Genomic DNA, 27,404 nt, shown 5'->3' on the forward strand with positions numbered 1-27,404 from the left:
TTTTTGACGGTAACAGAGATCAAAATGGAGAACTCCAGTTCACACGTGAATCTACATGTATGTTAATAATAATAATAATAATAATAATAATAATAATAATAATTTGAACGTTGATTCAGGGACGTCTGGTCTTTATTTAATTTTGTATAACGCCTATGTTCAATCTAATAATTCTGTAGTATCTCTGGTTCCGCCTGATCAATATCACGATCCGATTGAGATTATTGTTAAATTATCACCTCTAATACAGGAGATACCAAGTGATAGATTTTTGTTATAACAAAAGGGTGATTATCTTTCTTTATATAAAGAAGTCCAAGGGCTTACTTGGGCCAATATTTTGTTGAATCCAGATATTGATATTGTTGCTCAAAATATTAATGATGTTATATTGAATGCAATTAGGAATAATGTTCCTTTAGCAACCAAATCAATTTCTAAATATCCGAGATGGTATTCTCGTAATCTAATTTATTTGCTTAAAAAAAGAATAATGCTCATAAGAAGTATAAAAGAACCCAATCTCTTCAAGATTATAATGTACTCTCTACATCTCGTTCTGATTTTAAGAAGCAACTTACTATTGATAAAACTAAATATTATAATAAAATTGAGAATAGTTTAAAAAGTAATGTTAAAAGATTTTGGAAGTAAACGAATAATAAAATAAATGCTAAAGATGGACATAAGGCAATATTAGTTGACGATGAATTCCTCTCTGATCCTCGACTGTTATCTGAAGCTATGGCCAAACAATTTGTAGCTGTTTATCATCAAGATGAAATTAATGTTAATGATGGCAATGTTACTTTTATGGCCAGTCAATTTTGTAGTGATCAAATATCCTTTTCTATTAAACAGGTAATTGATGTTATTAAAACTTTAAATGTTAAAGCTTCTGTAGTTCTTGATCAAATTCCGATTTTTATAATTAAAGGTATATCTGAAATAATTGCACCAATTTTGACATCATTGTTTAATTGGAGTTTAGCATCTCATTTCTATCCTAATGTATGGAAAACTGTTGCTGTAACTCTAATTCCGAAAACTGATGGAAGGTTCGTAACTGATTATAGACCTATTTCTATTCTTGACGTAATACCTAAAATTTTTGATCAAGTTATTTACAATTATCTTTATAGTTCCATCGAATATTGTATTATTTCTGAACAGTATGGTTTTATGAAAGGTAAATCAACTGAACTGAATTTGAACAAATTTTTGACATTGGTTTCTCCTGTTGTGCATAATCGTGGTCAAGTCGATACTATCTATTTTGACTTTGCTAAAGCCTTTGACAAAATCTCATTATATTCTTGTTAGGAAACTTAATTCCTTTGAAATTCCTAAACCTTTGATACTTTGGTTCGCTTCCTACTTGTTTGATCGTAAATTTGCAGTTAGATATATGGGTTGCAAGTCATCTGTGTACAAGATTTCTTCGGGTGTTTCTCAAGGATCCAATTTGGGTCCATTGTCAATTATATTGGTAATTATTTGAAATGTCCCTTTTTACTGTACGCGGATGATTTGAAGATATTTTCTGAAATAGTAAATAATCAGGATCACCTTAAATTACAAGCCGATATTAACTCAGTTTATCAATGGTCCATACAAAATTTACTTCCCTTGAACATGAACAAAATAAAAATTATATCGTTCTCTAGGAAAACTAATATATCCTATTTTTCATACTTAATAAATCAGCATACAATTCAAGCTGTTTCAATCAACAAAGAGTTGGGTGTTATTTTGGATTCTAAGTTACTATTTGATCATCATGTTTCTACCACGGTTTCCAAGGCTAGAAGGAATCTGGGACTCATCAAATGGGTTGCCAAAGATTTTAATGACATTGCAACATGTAAAATCTCATATTGTGCATATGCTCGATCCCATTTTTAATTTGCTAGTTTAATTTGGAATCGTAATCTTACTAGTATCACTCAAGTTCTCGAGTCAGTCCAGATTTCTTTCTTGGCTTGGTTAAAATATAATTTCAAATTACACGATATGACTAATAGGGAGATTCTTGCTAAGCTGGATTTACTAGCTCTTGAAGTTCGGCAAAATTTAAGGCAAATCAAATTTATTCATGATACAATACACGCTAGAGTGAATTTAATTGAATATTTATATATTCAAGTTCCCCCGTATAATTCTAGGGTTTACTGTTCCATATTATGTAACAATCAATTGGTTGGCTCTCCACTATTTACTAGTGTTGACAATATAAATAAAAAAATCTCTTAAAATTGATTTATTTGATCCGAATTTTACTTTACTCAAAAAACAATATTTGGAATTTTTTATTTAATGTTTTGGTATATTGACTATTGAATTTTCATTTTCTTTGTTTTATCTACATTGTTTATATCTATTTATGTGTATTATTATATAATTTCTTTGTACTTTGTTCATTTTTATTATGTTTACAATATTTAATTTCTTAATAATACATGATGTTCGATTTAATAGCTATTGAATCGAGGTTATGTCGTAACTTTATTTTATAATTTAGTTTGTATCAAACTTATCTGCTAATTTTTTATTTTTTTGCATTTGATGTATTTTTAATTTATTTGTTTTGTTTGTATTTCTCTTGTAATCTTTTATTGTATATTATTGTACATATGAGCATTTTGGCTTCGGCTGTGGTCTTTATTATCAATAAATTATTATTATTATTATTATTATTATTATTATTATTATTATTATTACTATTATTATTATTATTATTATTATTATTATAAACATTCTATCAGTTGCTTTTATCATTTCAGTTATCTTTAACATTTTCGTCCTTTTATTCCAGACATTTCCTCCTAGTTTTCCGCTCAACGCAGTTAATTTACTACGTTTCCTATATTTTGCATGTCAGAAGTCTTTAATGGTATTTCGTCTTAATCTCAATGTTTTTAAAGTCAGTCCAAACAAGACACTTTTATTTTCGTACAGTGTCTTCTATGGAACATTTCAAGCATTTACTAGTGCCATGGAAGTCCATAGTCAGAGTTATTAACACAGGATGGCACTAATATGATATGTAACGATGCAAATCCTGCGACAAAGGAGAACAGTTAAAATTTCAAAACAAGAAAGATGACTGATTGGTAATATTAAGTAAACAGAATAACTAACTAACTAAATCTATGGTCTATGAGCCCCGAGATTCAACGTCGCGTTCACAAAAGCATTCCATTGACTTCTGTCTTTAATCAACTGGATCCGGTTTCTACTTTGTATTCCTATTTCTGTGAGATCCATCTTAACATTGTCCTCCCATCTGCGCCTAGGTCTTCCTAATGGATGTTTTCCGATTGGATTTCCAGTGAAAACTTCGAAAGCGTTCCTAGTTTCTTCCATTCTGGCTACGTGACCTGCTTATCTGAGCCTCCTAGACTAAGTGACACTACCAATGTTTGGTAAACGGTTTCAATTAAGCAGTTCCTCGTTATGAAATTTCCGTTTCCCTTGGGTCCGAATATTCATCTCAGGATTTTATTCTCAAATACTTTCAGTCTGCGTTCTTCCTTGAGAGTAAGCGACCATGTATCGCAAAAATACATCACAACAGGCATGATTACAGTTTTATAAGTTTTAAGCTTCAAATTCTTCGACAGAATTTGTGACTACAAAATATTTTTAACCGAATAATAACACGAATTATCTGCTTTAAGTCGATATTTAATTTATTCGTGGATAAGGATTTGGCCTCTTAACCTTTTCCTAGGTATTCGAAAATATTTACTTTGTCGAAAGTTAACTATAATTTAGATAAAAATTATGAATTTAACAATCAAATGCAAAATAAATACAGTGAAATCCATATGGCCACCTATTATATATTTTTAAAACTATATAAAGATGATTTACAGAGAAAAGCATCTTATGACTATCAACCGTTAGTTGTCCTTAGCGGAGATTAAGATTTAAGTCGTTCCAAACTATTGGGGAAAATTTAATTAAGACTCTTTTCTGAAATGAGAGAGAGGCTAACAATTTCTCGGAAAATTTGATCCTAATATTACAGGACTGTTCAGTATATTCCCATTAACGCAATTTATACTACTGGTTTTGTGTCTGGCATCGATCAGTAAATCATACCCACTATCTATATTTTGTGACTTAAGTAAAGCTTTCGACTGTGTCAACCATTCGTTACTCTTAAGTAAATTAAATGCATATGGAATAAGGGGTGTTGCTAACCAATGGTTTCAAACTTACCTTACAAATAGACAACAATTTGTAGAGATAAATTTCATTAATGAAGACAACTTGTATATCGAAACTCACAGATCAACACCTTCTATGGTTAACATAGGAGTTCCTCAAGGATCAGTCTTAGGACCAATATTATTTCTTTTATATGTTAATGATCTACCACTTTATATCACTCATGGTAAGTTATTTCTGTATGCAGATGACACAAATATACTTGTAAAAGGAAGTAATTTAACTGAGCTGCAAAATAATGTAAATATAACAGCAAGAGAGCTCGAAACTTGGTTACACCACAATAACTTAATTATTAACACCGAAAAAACCAAATGTTTATATTTTTTCCCAACTAATTCATCACCAATTAAACCTTCGTTTACAATTAATAATAATAATGTGGAATGTGCTTCAAATACTAAATTCTTAGGATTAAACCTAGACGACAAACTTAAATGGAAACATCATATAAACAATTTATGCCAAAATTTATCTTCTATTGTTTATATGGCTTATACACTTTCCTCTGTTCTTAACCTAGACACTTTAATTTCATTATATTATGCGTCATTTTATTCCCGAGTACAGTATGGTATTGCCTTCTGGGGTGTCACTAATGATTTGTTTACAATATTTAGATTACAAAAGAAAATAATCCGTATCATTACACATTCCCATTTTCGTAGTAGTTGTAGAAGTAAATTTCGTGAACTCAGATTGCTTACGATACCGAGTTTGTATATATATGAGGTATTAAAATTAGTGAGAAAAAACATAGATAACTACTTAACGCATGCCGACGTAGCAAGAATGAAGTTGGAGTATGCTAGTGGGCTTGTTAGAAGTACTGTGAATATTATTTAGTAGCATGGGGATAAAATTTAGTAAAGTACTTTTGAAGTTTGTGTGCATGTACCCGTGTCCGTAAATAAAGAGTACCTTAGTTTGGAAGTAGTTATTTTAATAGTAAAAGTTTCAGCAGTATACCTAGTACAAGTTTCAGCAGTATAGCAGTGGCGACGAGGATGGGATTTACAATATGGCAGGTTCCAAACTTTTTGAAGCATTTGAGGTGGAAGACCAGGAAATAAGTGATTATTTGGACAGGTTTGATCAATTCTGCATAGCCATGGAGTTACCGGCCGCAAAGAAAGTGCCTACATTGATCGCGTCTATCGGTACAAAAACATACAAACTATTGAGAGACATTTGTGAACCGGAAAAGATACAAGATCTGACCTACGCAAAAATCAAAGACAAGTTAGTGTTACACTTCCGACCAAAACTCAACACAATTTCAGAACGGTACAAATTCAGATTTATTCAACAGTTACAAGGTCAATCCGTTACCGAATTTGTAGCCACGTTGAGACAGCAAGCAGCATTGTGTAAATTCGGCACATTTTTAGAAGAAGCATTACGGGATCAGTTTATATATGGCATCAACGACGATAATGTGCGTAAGAGATTGTTAGCAGAAGACAATATGACCTTCACAATAGCTGTTCAAATGGCAGTGCAAGCGGAAACTATTGGGAACGACATGGCAATCATGAGAAAGAAAGAATTCGAAGAGGTTGGTCAGGTGAATATGTTGAGTCATTGTCAAGGTAAGCCAAATAAGCAAAATCAAACACAGGTAAGGTACAGCAGTAACAGTGGAAATAGTAATAAAGCAGAACGGTACAAGGGTAAATTTGTGTGTGGTAAGTGCGGGAAACAACATAACAAATACTCCTGTCCTGCGAAATATGTGAAGTGTAATTTTTGTGGTGTACAAGGCCATTTTCAGAAAATGTGTTTTAAAAGACACGAAGCACAAGGGACTGTTGACGCAGAGGAAGTAACGAAAAAAGTGAAAGAAATTAAAGTGACTACCCCAGAAATGTCAGTAATGCAGGAAGAAAACTTAGATAAGATCGTTGAATTATTGGCAATGGACGTACCAGACGGTAAACGCAAGGACTTATGTAACATACCGCTAAAATGTGACGGTAAGACAGTGTTTTTTGAACTAGATACCGGTGCCGCAGTGTCAGTAATCAGTAGAGATGCATGCAACGAACATTTCCCCAACAAACAAGTAGTATCGGATGCCATTAAATTATGCAATGCCGATGGTAGACCGTTAGACACTAAAGGTAAAATAATGGTAGAAGTGCAGTGGAAAAGTAGTAAGTGGCAGTTACCATTATATGTACTGGATGCTAAACTAAACCAACCAATTGTGGGACGTTCATGGATCAATATACTTTGGCCTTGTTGGAAAGAACAGTTTAGTAGTAATATTGCTTCGATAGGAACAGATGATGCAACTGTAGCTGATAACTTAGCAAGTAAAATCAAAGATGAGTTCAAAGAAGTGTTTGAGGGAGACTTAAACACACCAGTTAAAGGGTACAAAGTGGTATTACCAGTGAAAGAAGAAGCGGTACCAATTTTCAAGAAGGCATACGAAATACCGGTAAGTTTGAAACCACAAGTGAAAGATGAGTTAGACAAGTTAGTGCAACAAGGAATTTTGACGCAAGTGGATTATTCTGATTGGGCGACACCACTGGTATTAGCGAGAAAAAAAGATGGAAGCATCAGGTTATGCTGGGACTTTCGCTAGCGATAATACACGGAGTAAAGAAATTTCATAAATATTTGTTCGGTAGACGTTTTACAATTATTACAGATTCTATGCCAGTCAAGATCATATTCGGAGAAAAGGCTATTCCAGACGCAGCTTCACCAAGACTCCAACGATGGATGCTGTTCTTGTCTTCGTACGACTTCAAAATCCTTTATAGTAAGCAAGTGGAAGTAGCAGATTTCCTATCCAGACTACCGATTAATGAGGCACCAGTGGATGTAAAAATAGACGAAAAAGAGTTCATAAGCCAAATAATGTTGGCACCATTAACGCTCCAAGAAGTCATGGAGGCATCGGAAGAAGACCGACTATTATGTCAGGTGAGAGAATGGATAATAAAAGGCTGGCCCAGGAAGTTGAAGGAAGAACATAATACTACAGAGTTAAGAACATTCTTTACCAACAAGCAAAGACTTTCAGTTGTGAACAAATGTGTGATTATGGAAGGCAAAACTGTACTCCCACATAAGTTAAGGAAGAAGTATCTGGAACAGTTACACAGGAATCACCTAGGTGCTTGGAGAATGCTGGCTGTAGCTAAGGAAGCAGTTTGGTGGCCAGGTTTAGACCGTGATATCAAAAAAATGAGCGAATTTTGTGAAACGTGTAATAGCATGCATAGGAATAACTCGAAAAATCAATATAGTAGTTGGAAAGCAGAAGCACAACCGATGGGAAGAGTGTAATAGGAAATAATCTGTGAAGAATGTGGAAGAGTTAAATAGTGAGTAATCTGTGGAGAATGTGGTATAGCAAGTAGTCTGTGAAGAGTGTGACTACTGTCAATACTCTGTGATGAGCATGAGGATAGCCGGCTTTCGCATGAGTCGAAGAGTTCGTGGGAGCAAGAATGAAGTTGGAGTATGCTAGTGGGCTTGTTAGAAGTACTGTGAATATTATTTAGTAGCATGGGGATAAAATTTAGTAAAGTACTTTTGAAGTTTGTGTGCATGTACCCGTGTCCGTAAATAAAGAGTACCTTAGTTTGGAAGTAGTTATTTTAATAGTAAAAGTTTCAGCAGTATACCTAGTACAAGTTTCAGCAGTATAGCAGACGTACATGAATATAAAACTAGAAACTGTGATAAATTTGTAATACCGTCACACAGAACAAGTATGTTTGAAAAAACTACATTTTATAGAGGTGCGGTGCTATATAATAAATTACCAAGAGAATTGAAATACATAAAAGATGATATAAAGTTTTTGAGAGAGGTTAAAAATATGCTAATTTGTAAATCTTATTATTCTGTAGATGAGTATATAGGTGAATAATTCTTTATTATTTCTGAAGGCAATAAAACTTAGTACGTAGATATATTTTAACCATTAGATTAAATAACAAATCTTTATTTTTTCCTTCTTTTATTGTAAAAAAATTTAGTTTTATATCGTATGCTTATAGTTTATTTGTATGTGTTTATTAACTCTGTATTTAACCAATGTATTATTGTGAAATGACATGTTCTATACCATATGTACAAATTTGTGTACTCTGTATGGTCAAATGAACGCAAGTAAATCAAATCAAATCAAATCAAATCCTGAAATATCAATTGATGAAATATTACGTGACATTGATTTTGAAGTTCGGATTATTTCCGTCAGACGAGTCTATCAATTTGATGAAAATAACAAAAACTAGCTCCTGTTGCCACTGTTATTGCGCATTACCTAGCAAAAGAGGTAAAATTATATTATTTAAATTTACAAACATACATTCCAGCAATCAGACAGTGTAAAGTATGCTTAAAATTTGGTCGGATCGTAAGTGTAAAGGAAAACTAAAATTTGCAAAAATTGAGGAGCTCAACACATTCCTTGCACTTCAAATACTAAATGATTTCATTGTAGTGGAGATCACGTAATAGACTGTATGAACTGACCTGAAAGACTTCCGACATCAGAAAATAATAAATGTTGTGTTGCCATAACCTTTATCTTTCAATGCAGCTAGCTTACAAATTACTAAAACAATGAGGGAGAACAGCGAATTGCGTCTTTATTGTAACACTCTTAGGGACAAGGAAGGTTTCAAATACTACTGTACCCTTTCTACAGGATAATTTTATAATGTAGGATGTAAACGTTTCTGTAGTTTTACAAAATAGCAATGCTTACAATAATCAAGAAATTGGTACATCCTCGCTGGGAGAGAAGAAGGAACAGAAATGGAAATGATGTCTCTTACCCTTCACCCAATCTCAAAGATCCTCCCTTTAGAGGGTTTACTTTCAATTTCAGCTCACACAACACTTCACAGTCAAGGATTGGTTACAATCGTAACAAAATGGAATGTCATAATCAAAGATCGGATTATATTTCATCCCTAATAAAAGAATTAAATTATCTAAAGTCAACTTTTTCTCAAGCACATAGAATGCACACAGATTGTCAAACTTCAAAGGGTGTAAAACTAAGTCAACCTTCTACCTCCTCTGTGGACGGTATTAACACAAAGTAGTCTTCAATATATAAGGTGTCAGTACCTTCCTTAGGTCCTAACTGACATCACTGACATTCAGAAATAGGTATCTGCCATTAAGCTACTACTAGGTAGCATTTTAACTTTCTTTAACCCTAATATAACTAATGAAGTAATACAACAATTTGTCGAACAATTTTACACAATGTTTACATTATTTCAAACTAACTAAAGCAAACACTGCAGCTCCATAGCTTTAAAACGGCAAATTTTAAAAAAATCATTGTTACATTAGCTCTTTAAATTATATTGGATATTGGGATTAAAAAATCTTTGAATATTATCCAATGGAACTGCCATAGCATATATCCAAACAAACACTTTCTACAGCATCTCATTACCTGTTTTCATCCACATTTAATATTTTTACAGAGACATTGGGAAAACATAAATTTCCTTTGCAGTTTAGAACACTTAATAGCTGATGGATACGGAGGACTTGCAACCTGTATGCACAAAAAGTTGCAATTGTTATTTATGGAATGGCAACTGTTTCATAACTTTTAAGATATACAAACTTTTTCTTTTCAGATCAAAAACATTAAATTTCTTTATATATTTCTCCTTCTAAAGTACCCAAGTCAAATTTTTAAATGATTTTTTTGATGTAAAACATAACTGACTATATATCGGATGATGGAAACACCAAATTTATTTTATGGGGTAATACTGAAAATAACACTACTGGAATAAAGCTTACAAAATCATTACTATCATCTCCTTACCTTAAATACTAGTGTAGATACAAGAATAACTAGTGGTGTTCCAGATATCTTGTTATGCAAAATCTAGCATTACACACACACAATTCCTGGAATGTATATTTGGACCTTCTGAGAAGTGATGAGTGATAATTTTAAATACCCATTCTTATTACAAGAAAAGTTCCAAAATCAATAAAATTACCACACCTATCAATTGGGATACATTTCAAGAAACAACCAAGAAGAAAATAAAAGCATTTTCCAGAAAATTATAGTAATTTCAATGAAATAAATAATTTAGTAAATACTGCCTCACTTACAAAAATCGAAACAAAGAAAAATTTTCTTCGAAAGAATAATTTTCAGTTATACAAGAACAACTCAGATAAATCTATTAGTTGGGATCACAATGCTCAAAAAGCTATTAATATGCGATATCGGACTTTCAAAATATTTATAAAATCAAAGAACATACAAGATTTCATTAATTACAAAAGAAAGTCTCAACCAAAATCATTTATTAAACTTAGAAAGAACATTGAATCAATTTTTATAATAATTTATAGTTTCAAATTTGCAAATCGAAAATATTAAAATTTATAAATGTGCAATTAAATAAAAATTATGATCAACGCCAGCATTCAAACATCAATAATAGGGAAGCCGATTGGATAGCTGAATTCCATCAACTGCTGACACTTCCTTATGTCAATAAGGATAGATCGATTTTATTATCTATTTTTACTAATTTTACGAAAACTGTGTTATAATATGAATTCTCAATCAAGGAACTTAAAATAGTTCTAAGTAGCATCATGAAACATTCTTCTCCTTTAACAGCAGGTATTCAGTATTTATTATAAAACGCTACCTAAAGAAGGTCTACAGGTGTTATTCAATTCTTATACTAATATTTGGGAAGATGGTAAAATTACAAACTCAAGGGAGAAAAAAAATCTCTTATCGTGCCGATTCTTAAACCAAACAAAACAATTTATGAAACAAAAAGCTACAGACCTATTACGTTACTAATTTGTAGTCTAATTTTAAACAGATTACAGTAGTATGTTAGAAAATATCAAGTACTTCGTAATAACATTACGGGTTTCAGGAACGTAGCTCTACTTATGATGCAATAGTTCCTCTAATAATAAATATTTGAAATATTTCTAAACAAAGAAAATCTCTCTTAGTGGTTAGTATAGATTTGCAAAACGATTTGGTAAATTTGGACATATTAAGAAATTATACAACCTAAAAGTTCCAATCAAATTCATCAAAATTATTCATAATATATTACTTGGTAGATTGGTTTACGTAAGAATTACTAATAACAGTTATAATAAACCGAGAAATACTTTCTTGGGTTTAATGCAGGGTAGTAAATTACGCCCAGTACTTTTTAATTTGTATGTAACCGATTTAACCAAATCCGTTCAAAATAAAACATACATACGCTGTTGACGCTACTATCTATGACATTAGAGACAATCTACAAGGATTACATATAATAAAAAAAATCGTAAAATTAGCACATAATTGATGCTCTGAAAGTGTTCTCGAAGTTAACTGATCGAAATTTCTTATTCCATATTTACGAAGAAAATTATCAATCAACTTCCTTCAATAAATATTTAATACAAACCTTGAAGCATTATTATAAACAATTGAAGCATTTGGATTACGTTTAGACAAAAAATTAATTTGGAAGGAACTCTTATCTTACTAAGGAAGCATTCAAATATAATTTACTTGCAAGTGAAAAAAATTGAGAATTTCACCTCAAGTGTTAAATAAGCTTGTAAACCAGACTTCATTGACCAAACTATTATATGAGAACATGTTTTAATTACAATCTTCCTTTGTCTAAAACAAATGAAATTCTTTACAAGTGATATATTAAAAGTATTTTCTCAACCAACATTCTTGTCCAAAGAACGCCATAATTGAAAATTCCAATAATTTACCAATAGAAATAATGATCTATAAATTAGCTGCTAATTTTATAATACTTGTAAGTTAGATTAGTCATATCTAGATTCTCCGGTGATTCAAAAACTAGATAAAATGGCAATTAACAACTTGAGGAGAAAACTTACCTGGAAACACCTTCTCATAAAGTTTCCTGGATATTTCCAGTCTTTCTTGATTTAAAGAATTTAAGAAATAAAATTTCTAAAGCTTCACTACTCCAGCCTTTATCTTTCAGTAAGAAACTACTTTAATTAGTATTTCAAGGATAAGTTCAAAATATATACAATATGAAAACCTGAAAATTTATGCAAGAACATTTGGCAATATACCATGGAACAATTTCCAAGAGAATGCATAGTCATCTTCACAGACATGTCAAAACAAAGAAACGAATCGGTTGAAGCAGCCATTTGGATTCCTTATTTTAATTCTTCACGACAGCATAAATTACCAGTTTGGACATCCATTTTAGAAGGAGAGGCTTTCGCCTTGATATACATAAACCAACATAAAATCAAACACAACTGAAATTTGCTCAGGTGCTCTAAGTGTACAACCAACTATTAATGAAACTTACTGATAACATAAAACATCTTGGAATATACTGATGATTACAAGAATGGAATGAAATGAAATTTTTCAACTGATGGAATGAGAATGTGGGAATAAACGGGAGTAACCCGAGAACACCCACGGACACGATGTTGTCCACCACAAACTTACTTGGTCGGGGATCGAACCAAGGACACCACGAACCATAAAACTGATGATTAAAAAAAGTATCAAATGTTAATTAACAATAATTATAACATTACATTATTATATTCTGAAGCTCATGTTGGCCTATCTTCGAATGAGACAGCAGGTGAATTAATCAAAGCGGCAGTTACAATAGGACAATATTCATACATCATAGTACCTTACAACAACATTCTGGAACATTTATCAGTGAAAATTACACAATGGAAAAACAAAAATAAAATAGGGCCTGGAAAATATTATTGGGGAATTAGTGATTTTCAAGACATAAATATCTGGCAGGAAACTTCAAATTGGTCAAGATTGAAAACAATCATCTTGTATGGACTACTGTGAAATAGGCCTTATCATCAATCAAATTACATCTCATGGTTGAGAAAGAATCAAACTTGTATTGGTGCGAGGAAGAAATTGGTTCCCTAAATTATCTAATTTTCTCTTGTAAATTATTTAATAAGGAAATAATTCTTTAAAATGGGTATGAAATATGTGAATACTGGAACAGTTAATCTCAAATTTATCTTAGCATCTAAAAATCCAGATCCAGATGTTAATCAAAATTAAAAAAAGAACTTTTAGTGAGTGCAAAATCTTCAAACTAGAAACAATTTAAACAAAAAACGTCATAATCTTTTAATAATGCTCAGCCAATCATATTGCACCAAGATTTCCACAAAGGGATTAGACCATTAGCTACAATTAATTTCAAAATGTCAAATTGTTGCTACATATCAAGATGTTTTTGTAATTACCTATCAGATTTGAAGTCCTTAACTTTTTCTCCACCTTAGACCAATGACCTTAGACAAATTTTAATTACATTTATAAGACTCAAAAATTTTTGAAACTAAAATTTTAAAACAGTTTAAGAAATTTTAAATAAAAGTTTTCAAAACATTTGATAATTTTAGAATTAAAATTTTAAATTGATCAGCCAATCAAAATGTATAAAAATGTTCTTAGACTATGAATCGTAATTACTACATAAAAGTTAAAAATTTCAAACTAAAAAATCTGGACATTTTTTTAGAAACTTTCGAAACATTTTAAAGATTTGAAAGTGATTATCCAATCAGATTGCATCAATAATAATAAAAAACCAATTACTTTAGATTACGAGTATTAACTACTATACTAGGATTGAAAAATTTTCAAAATAAATTTAAAAACAAAATCTAAGAATAATCGAAAAACTTTTCTCCAACTAAAAATTTAAACACGACGTTTCAAAAATATTTGAAAAAAATTAAATGAAGATATAAAATTCGTCAGTTAATCAGGTTGCATCAAGAACAACTTTCTAGCAATGACCATAGACTACGTCCTTTATTCATCCACATGATCATATGATATAATAAAATCCCTCATCTTAGATGCACTCAAATCACCAAAATTTAAATGAAGGAATCAACGTGAACCATCCAAATTTACAAAAATATATATTCAAGTCCTTGAAAATAATTATTTTTTATTTTTTGATAATTTCCAAATTTAAGGGTGGGCCAAATGTACTCCTCCCGAAATTTGAGAAGAATGTCTGAAGGTATTAATCCCCTGCTCAGGAAAAAAAATGTACTCATCTATATGATCATATATTGCAATAATGACTCATCTTTGTGAACTTTGGGGTAATATTCGAAATCCCGTCTCATGCTAATTCAAATTTCCCAGCAAAATCCAAAATTCCGTCTAAAATGTAGTATTACTTACGTATAGCATTGACAGTTTGTCTTCAAATCACAGGAAAATACAAGATAAACTAATCAAATTTGCAGAATTATATATTCGAGTCCTAGAGAACATTTACCGAACTTTATTTTTTTTACAATTCTTAAATTTGAAGGGCGAGCCACCACACCCTTTCAAAATTTTAAGAAGAGAATGTACTCATGTCCTATGAAAGAGAAGAGATCTGTGCACTCTACGATATAACCACAAGTGATAAATCCTCACCAAAGAGACAAATAACTTACCGGTAGTACGAAGTGTTGTTTACATTTATATTTTTTGACAACATTTTATCCATAAAAGGGGATAAGCAGGATTAACTAATTTTAAGGAAATATATTTGGATCCTAGGAAAAATCGTCAATTGCTATTTTTAGCGATCCCGAAATTTAAGGGGTAGAACAATGTACTCCTTCAGAAATTTAGGGATTGCATCAATGTATGTCCAATGAAAGGGAATGGGCCCCTATACTCATTCATATAACCATATAAGGTAATAAAAGCTCATCAAAGAGGATAAAAATAGGTAGAACAAAATCTCCGAAATTTACATTGTTGACCATTTTTTTTAACCTATAAAAGGGAGCGAGATTGACCACAAAAGCCTACAGAGATATATATACACACCGATTCTATACTGCAATAAGAAATGTTAGTTTTGGAAATTTCCAAAATTTAAGAGAGTGATCCTATGTACTTCTCCCAAAATTGAGGGCGTTGAACAAGGTACCCCTAACAAAATAGAGAGAGAGTATTTACCCCTATAGCATCATACCACGTAATCAGATGACGTGACGTCCCTCAGCTAAAGAGAGCCAATTAAGCTATAATAGAGCAACTACTACTGTGATAATATCTCGCTATCACTCATAGTTTAATTTTGAGTTTAACTTCGACACCTGTAGACGAATTGACAGAGCCCTAAACATAGCACAGTTTGGAAGTCTACAGCTATAGAAATTGGTAATCACATGTGTCAAATTCAAGATCGCTTTAGATCGTGTTACAAAGATGATCTTGGGAAGTCTGAAAAAAAAAATGCTCGAAAGTCGCTGGATACATATTTATCACTAGGAGTATTTCTGTAAGTATTGAATTTGATTCATGTTTCTCTTCTTTACTTAGGCACAAAGCTTTTATCACTCACCAGTGGAATCATAGAGTGTACAAGAGAAACGTCTTGGTTTTCCAGTTTCTTCATATAGCGTACCAACCGCGTTTCTGAGTGATGAGAGTTGAAGACTGGATGAGTAAGAAATTGAGATGTTCGCCGGAATTGTGATTCCATGAGGTTCTGACCACTTTGTCTTTCAGCAAGCTGCAAGTAAAACCAAGTTTATAAATTTTACTTTTTCTAGTAAGAAACTAGACATAACCGGATAACCAATTAATAATGTAAACCGAAAGAGTTAAGTTGCTGCTAAATTTTTATCCTCTTCAAAATAAACATATTCTTTACATATTCTTCCTTTATAATAAAAAAGGAAACTTTTCTACTAACTAATTTCTCAGTGTGAACATTTGTTCCAAATTAAATTGGAGTTAGTATACAGGGTTAGCATAAATGATTCATTCGTTTTGAAAAGACTACATTTTCAAAAGTATTACACGTACACACACAAAAGATATATATGAAAAGAATCCTAAACATATCAATTTTGTATTGTGTAGAGTTTGGTACCAACTCATTGGCATATCCCAGTTCGTGACTACCTAAACGATGAATTTCTGCATCACTGGACTGGGTGTATTGGTGAGAATTACCTAGCTTTTTTCCCCTGGCTTCCCGGATCTCCTGATTTAACGCCCTGCGACTTCTTCCTGTGGGGGTACTTTAAAGACCTTCTTTACATATCTCCAACTACCGCAATCCTTAGTCGAGCTCAAAGAACGCATCAGTGTTGCAGTGCAGAAAATTGACAGAAATATGCTACAAAATGTATGGAATGAGCTCGAGTATCGTCTGGACGTGTGTCGTGTCACCAAAAGGGCACATATTGAACATTTGTAGAGGGTGTAAAACTTGGTGAGTTTGTGGTTCTTTTCACTTATCTTTCATGTGTGTACGTGTAACAGTTTTGAAAATATACCTTTTCCAAAATGAACGAATCATTTATGTCAGCCCTATATTTATTTTTTTATAAAACTGTAAGTACTGTTTGTTTTGATCTTTGTAGACTAAGAGGAAGTGTCACAAATAAGTTTTACTTTTAATCTACTAGTTTTGCAAAGTTTTAGTTTTTAATGAGATATAGTATTATTTTCTGAGTTTGTTCCAGTGAATATATTAGTACTTTCATTTACACAAGTAAGTATTAAGAGTTATGTATGGATTATCACCAAAAACTTCTAGCAAGCTTATCTTTCAAGGGCAAAAAGTACTTCTTTCTTGTGTATATTTACATAACATTATCTTGTATGAGGTAAGTAATAAGCATCTATTTATACAAAACAGTAACATACATTAAGTACAATACCCGTCATGCTAATTTACACGTAGAATTTCCATTCGTCCTGAAAAAATTGGTACTGTCACAGAAATGAGATCCCGGCGTCCCGAAAATATTTCTCGGGACACTTAAATGTCCCGGATTTCAGTGAAGAAGAAAGGAAGGCTGTATTATAGTTTGGTGGGTGCTAGAAAAACGTGTGGAAGGAAACATCATACCTTGAATGAGCTAAAACAGACTGTGAAACCAAGGAAAGATAACAGATCCTGAGAAATTAAAAATAAAAAGAAGAAAAAAATTTTGCTTACCAGAAACGAGGGGGTAAATCATCTGCTTACGTTGGCTTAACTAGGGAGGAAAATATCTACTAAAATGACTAAAAATGTGATTCAAAAATGCATATATGTAAACAGTACGAGAATTCTCAATAAGTTACCTGAATATCTAAAGATAAATAAAGTATATTCTATGTTCATGTCGAAGATTTATAATTCTTACAAGTTAGTTAATAAATAATATTATTCTGTAAATGAGTTTTATGAAGATAGTACAAAAATTTCCTTCTGCACTGATCATGTTAGGAATATACGGGTGTCTGCATATGTGTATAAAAGTCACGTCGATTGAGATATTTCTGTACTTGCAAGATTTTTGTCAAAGCATTTATCTAATTATTTATAAATTTTAACAATTATATGACTACTCAGGAATAATTTCACTTGTACACAAACAGGAAAATAAACAGAACACTTTTTTTTCCAAATATGGTTATTAATTTTTGTTGCGTTTTTATTTAGTATTTTCTTCTAAAAATAGAAAAATTCTTATGAAAATACTTTTTCTTAAAGTTACTACTCAGACAATGAGTGTTCATTTATAAACATAAAATTATCCTATAATGAGGAAATCCTTAGTTTTCCAGTTACGAATTCATTAGCCTTTAACTTTTCATTGCATCTTGGTTTCTTTCAGCAAGTGACAAAAGCTTTAATAATTAAAAGCTGAAGTAAATGTACATACTCTAAGTCCATGATAAAAGGAACTCCAAAATTTATTGCCGCAGAAATTAAAAATCTTCACAACAAATTTAAAAGTTGCGCACTTTGGTCCTACAAATTCTTATATATTGTTCTAAAAATATACATCTTAAGATTATATTAAGAATTATGTTCACGCCTATAAAAACATCCACCTCCTTCACGGAATATACATCTTAAACCTTTCTTCTTCTCTTCTTCTTCCGTACTTGGTAATGACGTGAAAGTTTTAATGACACTGTTTCAAGTTTTGTCCTTAGCTGTCCACGTCAAAATTTAATTTTGATCCCTTTATTTGAACGAAAAAAGTATCATATGACTGGCTTTCTATGAATGATGATCAATTTCTCTTTGCTGGTGTTACGTTTTGTGTCTTTGAGATGCTTAGAAGAGCCCGATGTTAGGGACAGTTCTGTTTGCCATCTCCAGTATCTTCTTTCAGTCTAGTGAGCGAGTTTCTCCTTGTCATACCTACAAAAGTGTCTTGGCACGTACAGAAACATCTCGAACAACAGAAGTCATGTACAGAGTATAGTTCACGCCTGGGAAGAATTAGCTGGTTTGATTCAGTTGACTGATAACACGTTCCCAGTCGCTGTCTCATGTAGTCATCTGAACGATCTGCTGAGGTTTATATCGTCACATATGCCTCGTTCAATTATAATACAAACATATACTGAACAATATAATTCACCAGGGACGATTTCCGGATGAACGTCTCATATCAAATTTTCAATGAATAAACCATATAATCTAGCTCAAATGGAACGAAACTCAAACACAGTCAAGAATATCTGAGGGCCCTTCGAATCGTGATGCACCTTTAACTTGCACGTAATCTCAAAATTTGTTATCCTGGGTGGGAAGACATTATAACACAAATTATAGAAGCAATTTATCCTAGCATGCACATTGAAAATATAGAAACTAATATTTACTATTTTTATCTCATTTCAAAATAACCAAAAGCACTTATAGTTATTTCGTTTTTTTTTTATTTTTTTTATTTTTTTTTAATTTTTTTTTTATTTTATTTTTTTTTTTTTACATTTGCCACATACTTACTTGTAAAGAAAACACATTATTATAACAAACACTTTCACTTATATAAGAAAATACACTAATATTAATAACTTGTAAGACGATTAATATTTATGCAATCATTTAGTATTTCGTTTTACATTAATATTTCTCTTGCCCATATAGTAAAATGTGACGACGCGTACGAGCGATTTATAAATGCGAACGAACGAACTAGTAAACGTTGTTTTCAACTAGGAATGTTTTACGAAGTCATATTCTTCGATTTTCAACACCAATTAAACATATCACAAGTTATATCTTCACACATTTTGTTATTTAGATCGAATTTTCCACTTCCTGCAGAATGAAGTTTTGATGCATCTGTCTTTCTTTTGGGCGCGTAATAATGACTGTTTCTTAGTATTAATACACAAAACCGCGCGGAAAACACATGACTGATTTCCTTGCGCATGTAATAAAATTCAGCATTCAGTGGTGCGAGGAGAAAGAGAAGTTTCACAGAGTAAAATATTCACTGGTAATGTTGAGCAGAATTGAGTAATAATCAGCAATATTAAATTAATTTTCAATATTTTTCGTTGTTCACTCCGATATTTGCTGATCGCTTAAGAACTAATTTCACACACAACACAATATCATTGAGGGCGTGTCCAAACAGAGAAGAGGAATTCTATGACAATCTATGGTTTGATCAGCTGCTTGTAAGCGAGAACGAACATACATATATTTGAAGAGAATCCTTTAGGAAAAGTCGCTGAACTATGAGTCCACGGACTATGTTTTGCGTGAAAAGAAAGAACAAGGTCCTGTAAGGTTTGGCAATGAGTTTATGAGTAACATCCAACGGACTAATTACTTTTCACTAAAATGTAATTTGTCCTGGTCCGTTGAAGTTTGTTTCAGTAGGCTAGAACTGAACATCTTGAAAATAAATTTCTCTCATCATTGTTTCTCTTCTTGACAAACTGAACCGGAGTTTAAAATTTGTAATCCGTATCGCTGCATTTCCAAAGTCCTGAAGAAGGTACGAAAGTCCGTTGAAGCGAATACGACACGTAACGAAACGCGTATGGGCTTTTATTAACGGATGAGCTATACGGCTTTAAGTTTAGTAGTTTTGCAGTTTTATTTTAACTTTTAGTCTGAATAATAATTATTTACCACATTTATATATGTGAGCAAATATTTAAACATCTAAAGAATATTAAAAATACAACTGTAAAATTAAACTTAACCTTTTTTAACCAGTGTCGTTATATTCAAATATGACATACTATATGGATTTCACAAAATATATTTGTGATGAACAAGATAACATGATACTTAATACTATTCACTCAATATGTACGGATGTAGTGCCTTCTTACACTTAAAAGTAAACATTTAATGAAAACACATATAGACATGTTACTAACTTTTCATTGTATGTAAGTGATTGGAGCAAACTTATTTTACCAAAAAATTTTAAAATAAGCACACATTTAAATGGAGCATGTGAAATAAATTATAATTTAAAGCATTAAGAAGGATAACGAAACCTTGGGATACTCATTTTTGATAAATTGTAATCTTTATTATATAATATACTAATATCTACTATTACTTGTTTGTAAATATTTGTAAATAGCAAACATTGTTTCATAAAAACAATAATAAAATTTGTGGAATATCTCTGAGACGTGATTTTTCTTTATTTCTTTTTTTTATTATTAACTCATGATAAATCATCATTGACAACGTCAACACCATGTATTTGTTATTTGATTTTTTAATTATCCAAATCTTTCAATACAAGATATGTAGTTACAATACCAAATAATTAGTTCAATGTTAACTCAATTCAGAAGTAAGTGATGTACTCGCAGTATTTCTTATTTGCCTATACTATGTTTTTATGGTATTTGTATTATATTAATAACTCCTTCATACATATATTCAACAACAAAATAAAATAAAATAAAATAAAATAAAATAAAATAAAATAAAATAAAATAAAAAAAAATAAAATAAAAAATAAAATAAAATAAAAAATAAAAAATAAAATAAAAAATAAAATAAATAAAATAAAATAAAATAAAATAAAATAAAATAAAATAAAATAAAATAAAATAAAATAAAATAAAATAAAATAAAATAAAATAAAATAAAATAAAATAAAATAAAATAAAATAAAAATAAAATAAAAATAAAATAAAAATAAAATAAAATAAAATAAAAAAATAAAATAAAATAAAATAAAATAAATAAAATAAAATAAAAAAATAAAAAAATAAAATAAAATAAAATGAGGAAACAACAATTATACAATAACAATAATAACGAAATGTAATGTGTACAGCAAATAAGTGAAAAATAACAACAAGAATAACAATAGTAAATAAGTATCAACAAGAATATACGAAGGCTAAGACAATGAGAAAAAAAACAAGTAACAAAACATTCTAATAAAATACAAATAATATTTTAAAAAATCTAATTGTCAGACAAACCAAATTTCTTCCTCTTCTAGCAGGATAAAAACGGATAACATAATGGAAGGTGTTTTAAAGCAGGAACATCTCGTCTAGTTCTTCACCTGTTGGTATCGTCAGGGCCGGCTCGTCCATATAGACAACCTAGCCTAGGGCGAAAACATTTAGGGGCGGAATGGCAGGTAGTTTTTTTTACGCGCGATTTATCAACATTAGCCAAAACGTAAGTGCGCCAGCGCCCAACACATTTAGGAAGAGGAAGTTAATGAACAGTGGGATCAGCCAAGATCGATTACTGCTCACCTATATAGAGCAGGGGAACATTTATCTGGCCATGGTACGTTTCCTGTTGCCACTGTTCATTCTATGACTAAAGGAGATCCGTATTATCTGAATATTCAGACTCCAGATGCTCGCAGAAATGTCGCTGACTTAAAGTTTCTACATAAGGTAGTCAATGGGAACTTAAGGTCTGAAGCCCTACTTCAAGAATTATCCCTTCACATTCCTACGCGTGTAGCACCAAATACCCATCTTTCCCGCCCTAGACTGTCGATTAGTCAAAGGTTCTTCTTTCACACAGTACCAAATTTATGTAATCAAGTAACAACTGACATGGAGATTTTTTAAGATACACAACTTTTCACAGAATAATTACACAAATTTAAAATAACTAAAAATGAATTAAGAAACTTCATATTTGATTTGTTTTAACTTTCTTTTGTTTTATATTTACAATGGACACCGACATGTATTACATTAAACAAAACTTTAATTTCTTGTTGATCTGTGGTTATATTAGTAAAATTTCACTCCAAATACCACAGCAATAATTTTTTCAATAATTGGCTTATAGATTACTTATTAGTACCATATTATATATATATATATATATATATATATATATATATATATATATATATATAGGGAGTAAGTTTATTTTATTTAATGTTTAAAGAAATGGTAACGATGTGATGTGGTGAAAATGTCAGGAGTGACAAGGCTTCACTTTGGTTTGGATTTAGGGAAGACGGAGACTATGGGGGCGCAGATATTTTTTTCTTTCTTTTATATATATATATATACCTAAGTTATAAAATATCCTAGAGCCGCCCCTGGGTATGGTTCCCAATATAGAGGCTACATTACCTCTTTGTGCTGCCATATTTATTCTTTGAATTAGGAAGGTGCTTGCTCTGTCATCACGACAAATAGCTGTTGCGTTTACCTACTTTCTTTTTAAAGTTGAAACCTTTTTTGCCCCACGATCCACTAGATTCAATGGCAATGGTTACAAATTGGTACTTCTGTTAGGTTATTGCAAAAATACAAACTAATCATACACGTTGATACATTAAAATATTCATATGCAATTATAACATGCAAGATGTATCTCTGACGTTCAATGAAATCCTATTTAAAATGTTACTTCAATATCATTGAGGTATTATTTTGCATGGAACATTCAAAATGTAGTAACATGTGAAAATACAACATTTGCAGTAGAAACTTATACATGTATAATAAACATGTTTAAGTGTCGAGATTTAAAAACTATGAAGTTTCGATGCGTTCAAAAGTTACATTTCAGGGTGTCTACTAACATTCCAAAATAAAATTTCGTGACTTTTTCGTGACCTTCCCTTCAGAAAACAATAACATTTTGTAACATTCTTAAGACCGAATTTGGGTGTGAATTAGGCCGAATTTTCATGCATGTGATAGAAGTGTGCTTTGCTTGCGATTTGGTAGCATCTAAAGGCGACTACAGACATTTCTGGTGATGAATTTTGACGTTTTATAGAACAAAATTCTCCAGTCTGTACTTACATTTGTATAATAATAATAATAATAATAATAATAAAAAAAAGTGACCCAAAAACTAAATTTCGTGACTTTTTCTTGACTTTCATGACTACTTTCTGATTTCGTGACTTTTTCTTGACTTTCATGACTACTTTCTGATTTCGTGACTTTTTCGTGACCGATAGACACCCTGCATTTAAACTTTCACATCGTAGTAACTATAATTCTCTCTGGTCACTCGAAAACAACCCGCCTAGCTACATGAAAAAGACCATACCCACAAAATATAAATTTGGTAATTCAACCCAGGCGTGAGAAGAAATTGAATAAAAGGTTCATAAAATTTTTGGTTCATAAAAGAACATGTTGCAGGTTTTTTGCTGCGGACTGTACATTATCTTCTGAAACCTCATTGTTTTCGCTGTCATCTGAGGAGTCAGTGTCCCAATTTACAACATTTACAGAACTCTTTCCAATTACTACAACTTTACATTGAGAATTGAGTTCATTATTAGTTTGTACCTTACTATCCACTGCAAAATTGAAGATTCTGCAAACTAGACTCGTATTGCAGAGTTCACTTAGTTTAAATTAGGGCCTTTATTTTATCTAAACGTATGAGTTGCACTGAAATTCAAAAGCTGTGGTGCAGACTGATGATAGATATACTGGCACGAATTGAGATTCATTTACACTCTCACCTTGATTATGACATTCTCATTTTCGTTTGCATATATCTCTTACTCTTACCATTGCTACCTTCATTATTCGAATAACTAGAATTACCACTTTTATTGGTATCGGAATGACTGTTTGATTTTGCTGATTGGACCTATTGTTGTTATTTTACCCTTTTGATTATCTTCCTTAACTTTGTATCTTCTTTTATTTGGTCTATACTGGTTGTCGCTCTTAGGGTTACCTTCCTTTACCTTTTCCCCATTATTTCTACCTTTTATATTAACCTCTTATACTTGTTGACCTTCATGGGTCTACCATGGAAATAACGACTTGTATCATTTCTATTATCACGATACAATGCTTCCAAATTCTGTACAGCAGTGAGAAACGAACTTTGATCAAGGTTTTGGAACAAAGCTGATTTCCTCCTATAGTAAATAGGCAATAACTGTTTTATGGTATTGACGACGAAAGTTTCAGAAACGTTGGATGATAATTCAAGTATTTTATTGAATCTCTTAATTACAAAGTCAGCTAGTATACAGTAAACGTTGGGATCAAAAGCCTGTAATTGTAACACGGATAACTTTATTCCTATGATCTGTTCCGTGGCAAACTGTGCTTCAAACTTTTGAACAAAATTCGAGAATGAGCGGATAAACTCAATCTTGATATGTACCATTCTATGGCACTTCCCGTTTAAATATTGCAACTTAGGTAGATCTACAGAATGTGCTGATTGCCCAAACTGTTCTAAAAAGTTAATGGCGAAGTCTTCGTCGTCTAATCCTTAACGTTAGGAAACATCTCAATATCACCACGTCGCATAATACGTCGCCTAGAATCACTGATAACATCAGATATTTTACTTTTGATACGCTTTTTCAACCTAGTTATGTCACTACATGACTAAGAACTAGAATCACTTTTTACTCCTAAAATGATTGAATTTAATATTACCACCATTCGTTTGATTACGAGATGAATTTGACATACTAAACTTCTTATCGTGAAACAAAACATCGCTCACATTTGGTGCTTTATCAGTATTTAACACGGTAACAAACTGTGCTTTGGTATTTTCTGCTTTCAACTCAAGACCTGTTAACTCTAATAATTGCGTGTATATCTTGGCTTATGTTAATTACATCTGAACCAGGAGGTATTAAATGCTGGGACAAATTTTCAAATTTGTGATGCAAAGTAGTGCCACTCTTTTGTAGTTTATCTGTACATTCGCCTAATAATAAAGTTTTTCTTTTTGCTCTAAATTACTTTCAAAATCAATGACATTTTTCTAGCTTTCAAATTTCTCTCATGCTTGATCAACCTTCACTTCACAGAAGCTTACACTAGTAGAAATATTTTTCAACTGTTTTTCATTTTCAACGATTCTGGGTAAAATTTCCTCGTAATTCGTCCGTATTTACCATTAATTTCACGCATTACTGTTATTGATGATACGTGGATCAGACTTTGAGCCGGAGTTGGAATCACAATTTAACGAATAGAGAGCTCCATCTTCTTCAACATCCAAAAAATGCCACAGATCTCAAAGGTTAAGCAAATGATTTTTGCTTACGATCACCAAGGCATTATCATAATAGAGTTCCAGGTGGAAAAATGTCACAGCAGTGTATTATTGTGAATTCTGAATACCTGCTAAAAGCAGTTACTCAGAGTGGGTCCGGTGATTCTGCACAACAACACTCGCCCGCATACCACTAATGTTTTGCGTTAAAAGCTTAGCAAAGACGGTTGGGAAATGTTACATATGCTCCCTGTAGTCCGAACATGAATCCACCAGACTACGACCTGCTCCAAAATTGGAACAACGTATTTGTAGACGTCGGTATCCATGTCTAGAAAAGGTTTCTGCAGCCGTTACCCGAGCCACTCGACAGCTTCACAAAGATGGCGTCCTTAATGGAATACAGAAGATACCCGATCAGGATTCCGTCATTGCTAAGCAGGGAAATTACATTGAAGGCCTGTAAAGGAATCCTATTCAAGCAATAAACGTATAAGTCACAAAAAATTAGTGTTCATTATTTATAAAATGACCCTCGTACATATTTTTCAGAAGAAGAATTGTATAATTTTTTAGTCCATTCAAATGAGACTGAAAGATATACGGGGTTAAAGTTGAGTATATGAAGAATACCACGTCTGAAACGTGCAGTCGTCCGAAGTGGAAGGACCAGTCTTCCACAGTTACCAATGACACCGCAGGCGAGGCTGACAAGTTAGCACGAACCATCATTTAGTATTTGCATAGTACAAAAATATCACCTGAAAAAAAAAAAAAAAAACTCTGCTTTCAAATCCACCCATATGGAACAAGCCGCAACACTTGCAACCATGCTGCATTCTCCTATGAAAACCGGCTTCATAAATTTTCGCACAGTACTCAACAGTGGGTATCCAAACAATTGAGAGGCCAGGATTCAATACAATCCCACCATGCTACGATGAAATATGACTTGGTATCTTACATGTGGTGCAATTGGAAAAGTAGTGCTATAAAATCTTTGCTAGCAAAGTGCACATCAATGCTTCGAAATATATCGAGATATTTCAAGACTGAATTCTATCTCTCCTTGAAATAGGTGAACTGCATAACGGGACACTATCATAGGACAAAGCTGAGCACACGCTGAGAGGCAAAATAGGTTCGAAGTCTGCCATGGACCAGAAATTCCCTGGCCTTGGAATTTGGCATCTTCTAAAACTGAAATTCCACGAAAGGTTCTCGAAACTCGCAAACGAATTACAGATATTTAGGCACTGTGCGACGAATGGCATCACCCGTCGCAGGATAACATCGATGATTTACTGATTACCTGGTCATTTAGGATTGAAGTTTTACATGCTACCGAAGGGGACTCCATCAATTACATCCTCAGAAATAGTTTCTTTATAACGATTTCGTTATACACCCTTTGAACAACCCTCGTATATCCAACAGGAGTTCTGGGAAATATCGCGCACAGAGACAAAATTCTTGAAATTGGAATGCTGTGAACTTTCTCGCTCACAAGTTTCTATGGATATGTGTGTGGTTGCCCGCCTACTTTTCTCTTCGTATGGCTTAATATGGTAGAAGAATTTGGTTCAGCTTAATTTCTACGGAAGCTGAATTGCACGGCTAAAGGCAGCCGCGGACTATATGCAATAATGTGCATATTTTGTATTAATTACGGATCATTAATATTATCATGTGTTTAAATGTGGGTAATGTGCTTTCAATAATCTAATAAGTACTCAATCATCTCTTATTAGTGAAGCAGTTACCTAAAAACTAAGTGTTTTGTGGGAACTACCTTTCGTCCTACCAGTGTATTCATACACTTCCATTGTGAGAGAAGCTTGCCTTTCACAAAGGGTGCAGTTAGTGGGTTTTGAACAC

At 32.1% G+C, this 27,404-nt stretch overlaps 1 protein-coding gene across 3 annotated transcripts in view; it reads right to left on the minus strand.

Moving 5' to 3' along the window:
- The window catches only part of LOC145673469 (glycine dehydrogenase (decarboxylating), mitochondrial), a 428,549-nt gene that overhangs the window by 178,068 nt on the left and 223,077 nt on the right, over positions 1-27,404 (minus strand). For 2 of the 3 annotated variants that reach the window (XM_081743190.1, XM_081743191.1), the window contains exon 10: positions 15,654-15,824. The exons of the other annotated variant lie outside the window; for it this stretch is intronic. In XM_081743190.1, coding sequence (XP_081599316.1) covers positions 15,654-15,824 — 171 coding nt within the window. The remainder of the gene's footprint in view (positions 1-15,653; positions 15,825-27,404) is intronic. 3 annotated transcript variants of the gene reach the window in all.

This window comes from Thermobia domestica, chromosome 16 (genome assembly GCF_964235325.1).
Source record: "Thermobia domestica chromosome 16, izTheDome1.hap1.1, whole genome shotgun sequence".
Classification (NCBI taxonomy): domain Eukaryota; kingdom Metazoa; phylum Arthropoda; class Insecta; order Zygentoma; family Lepismatidae; genus Thermobia; species Thermobia domestica.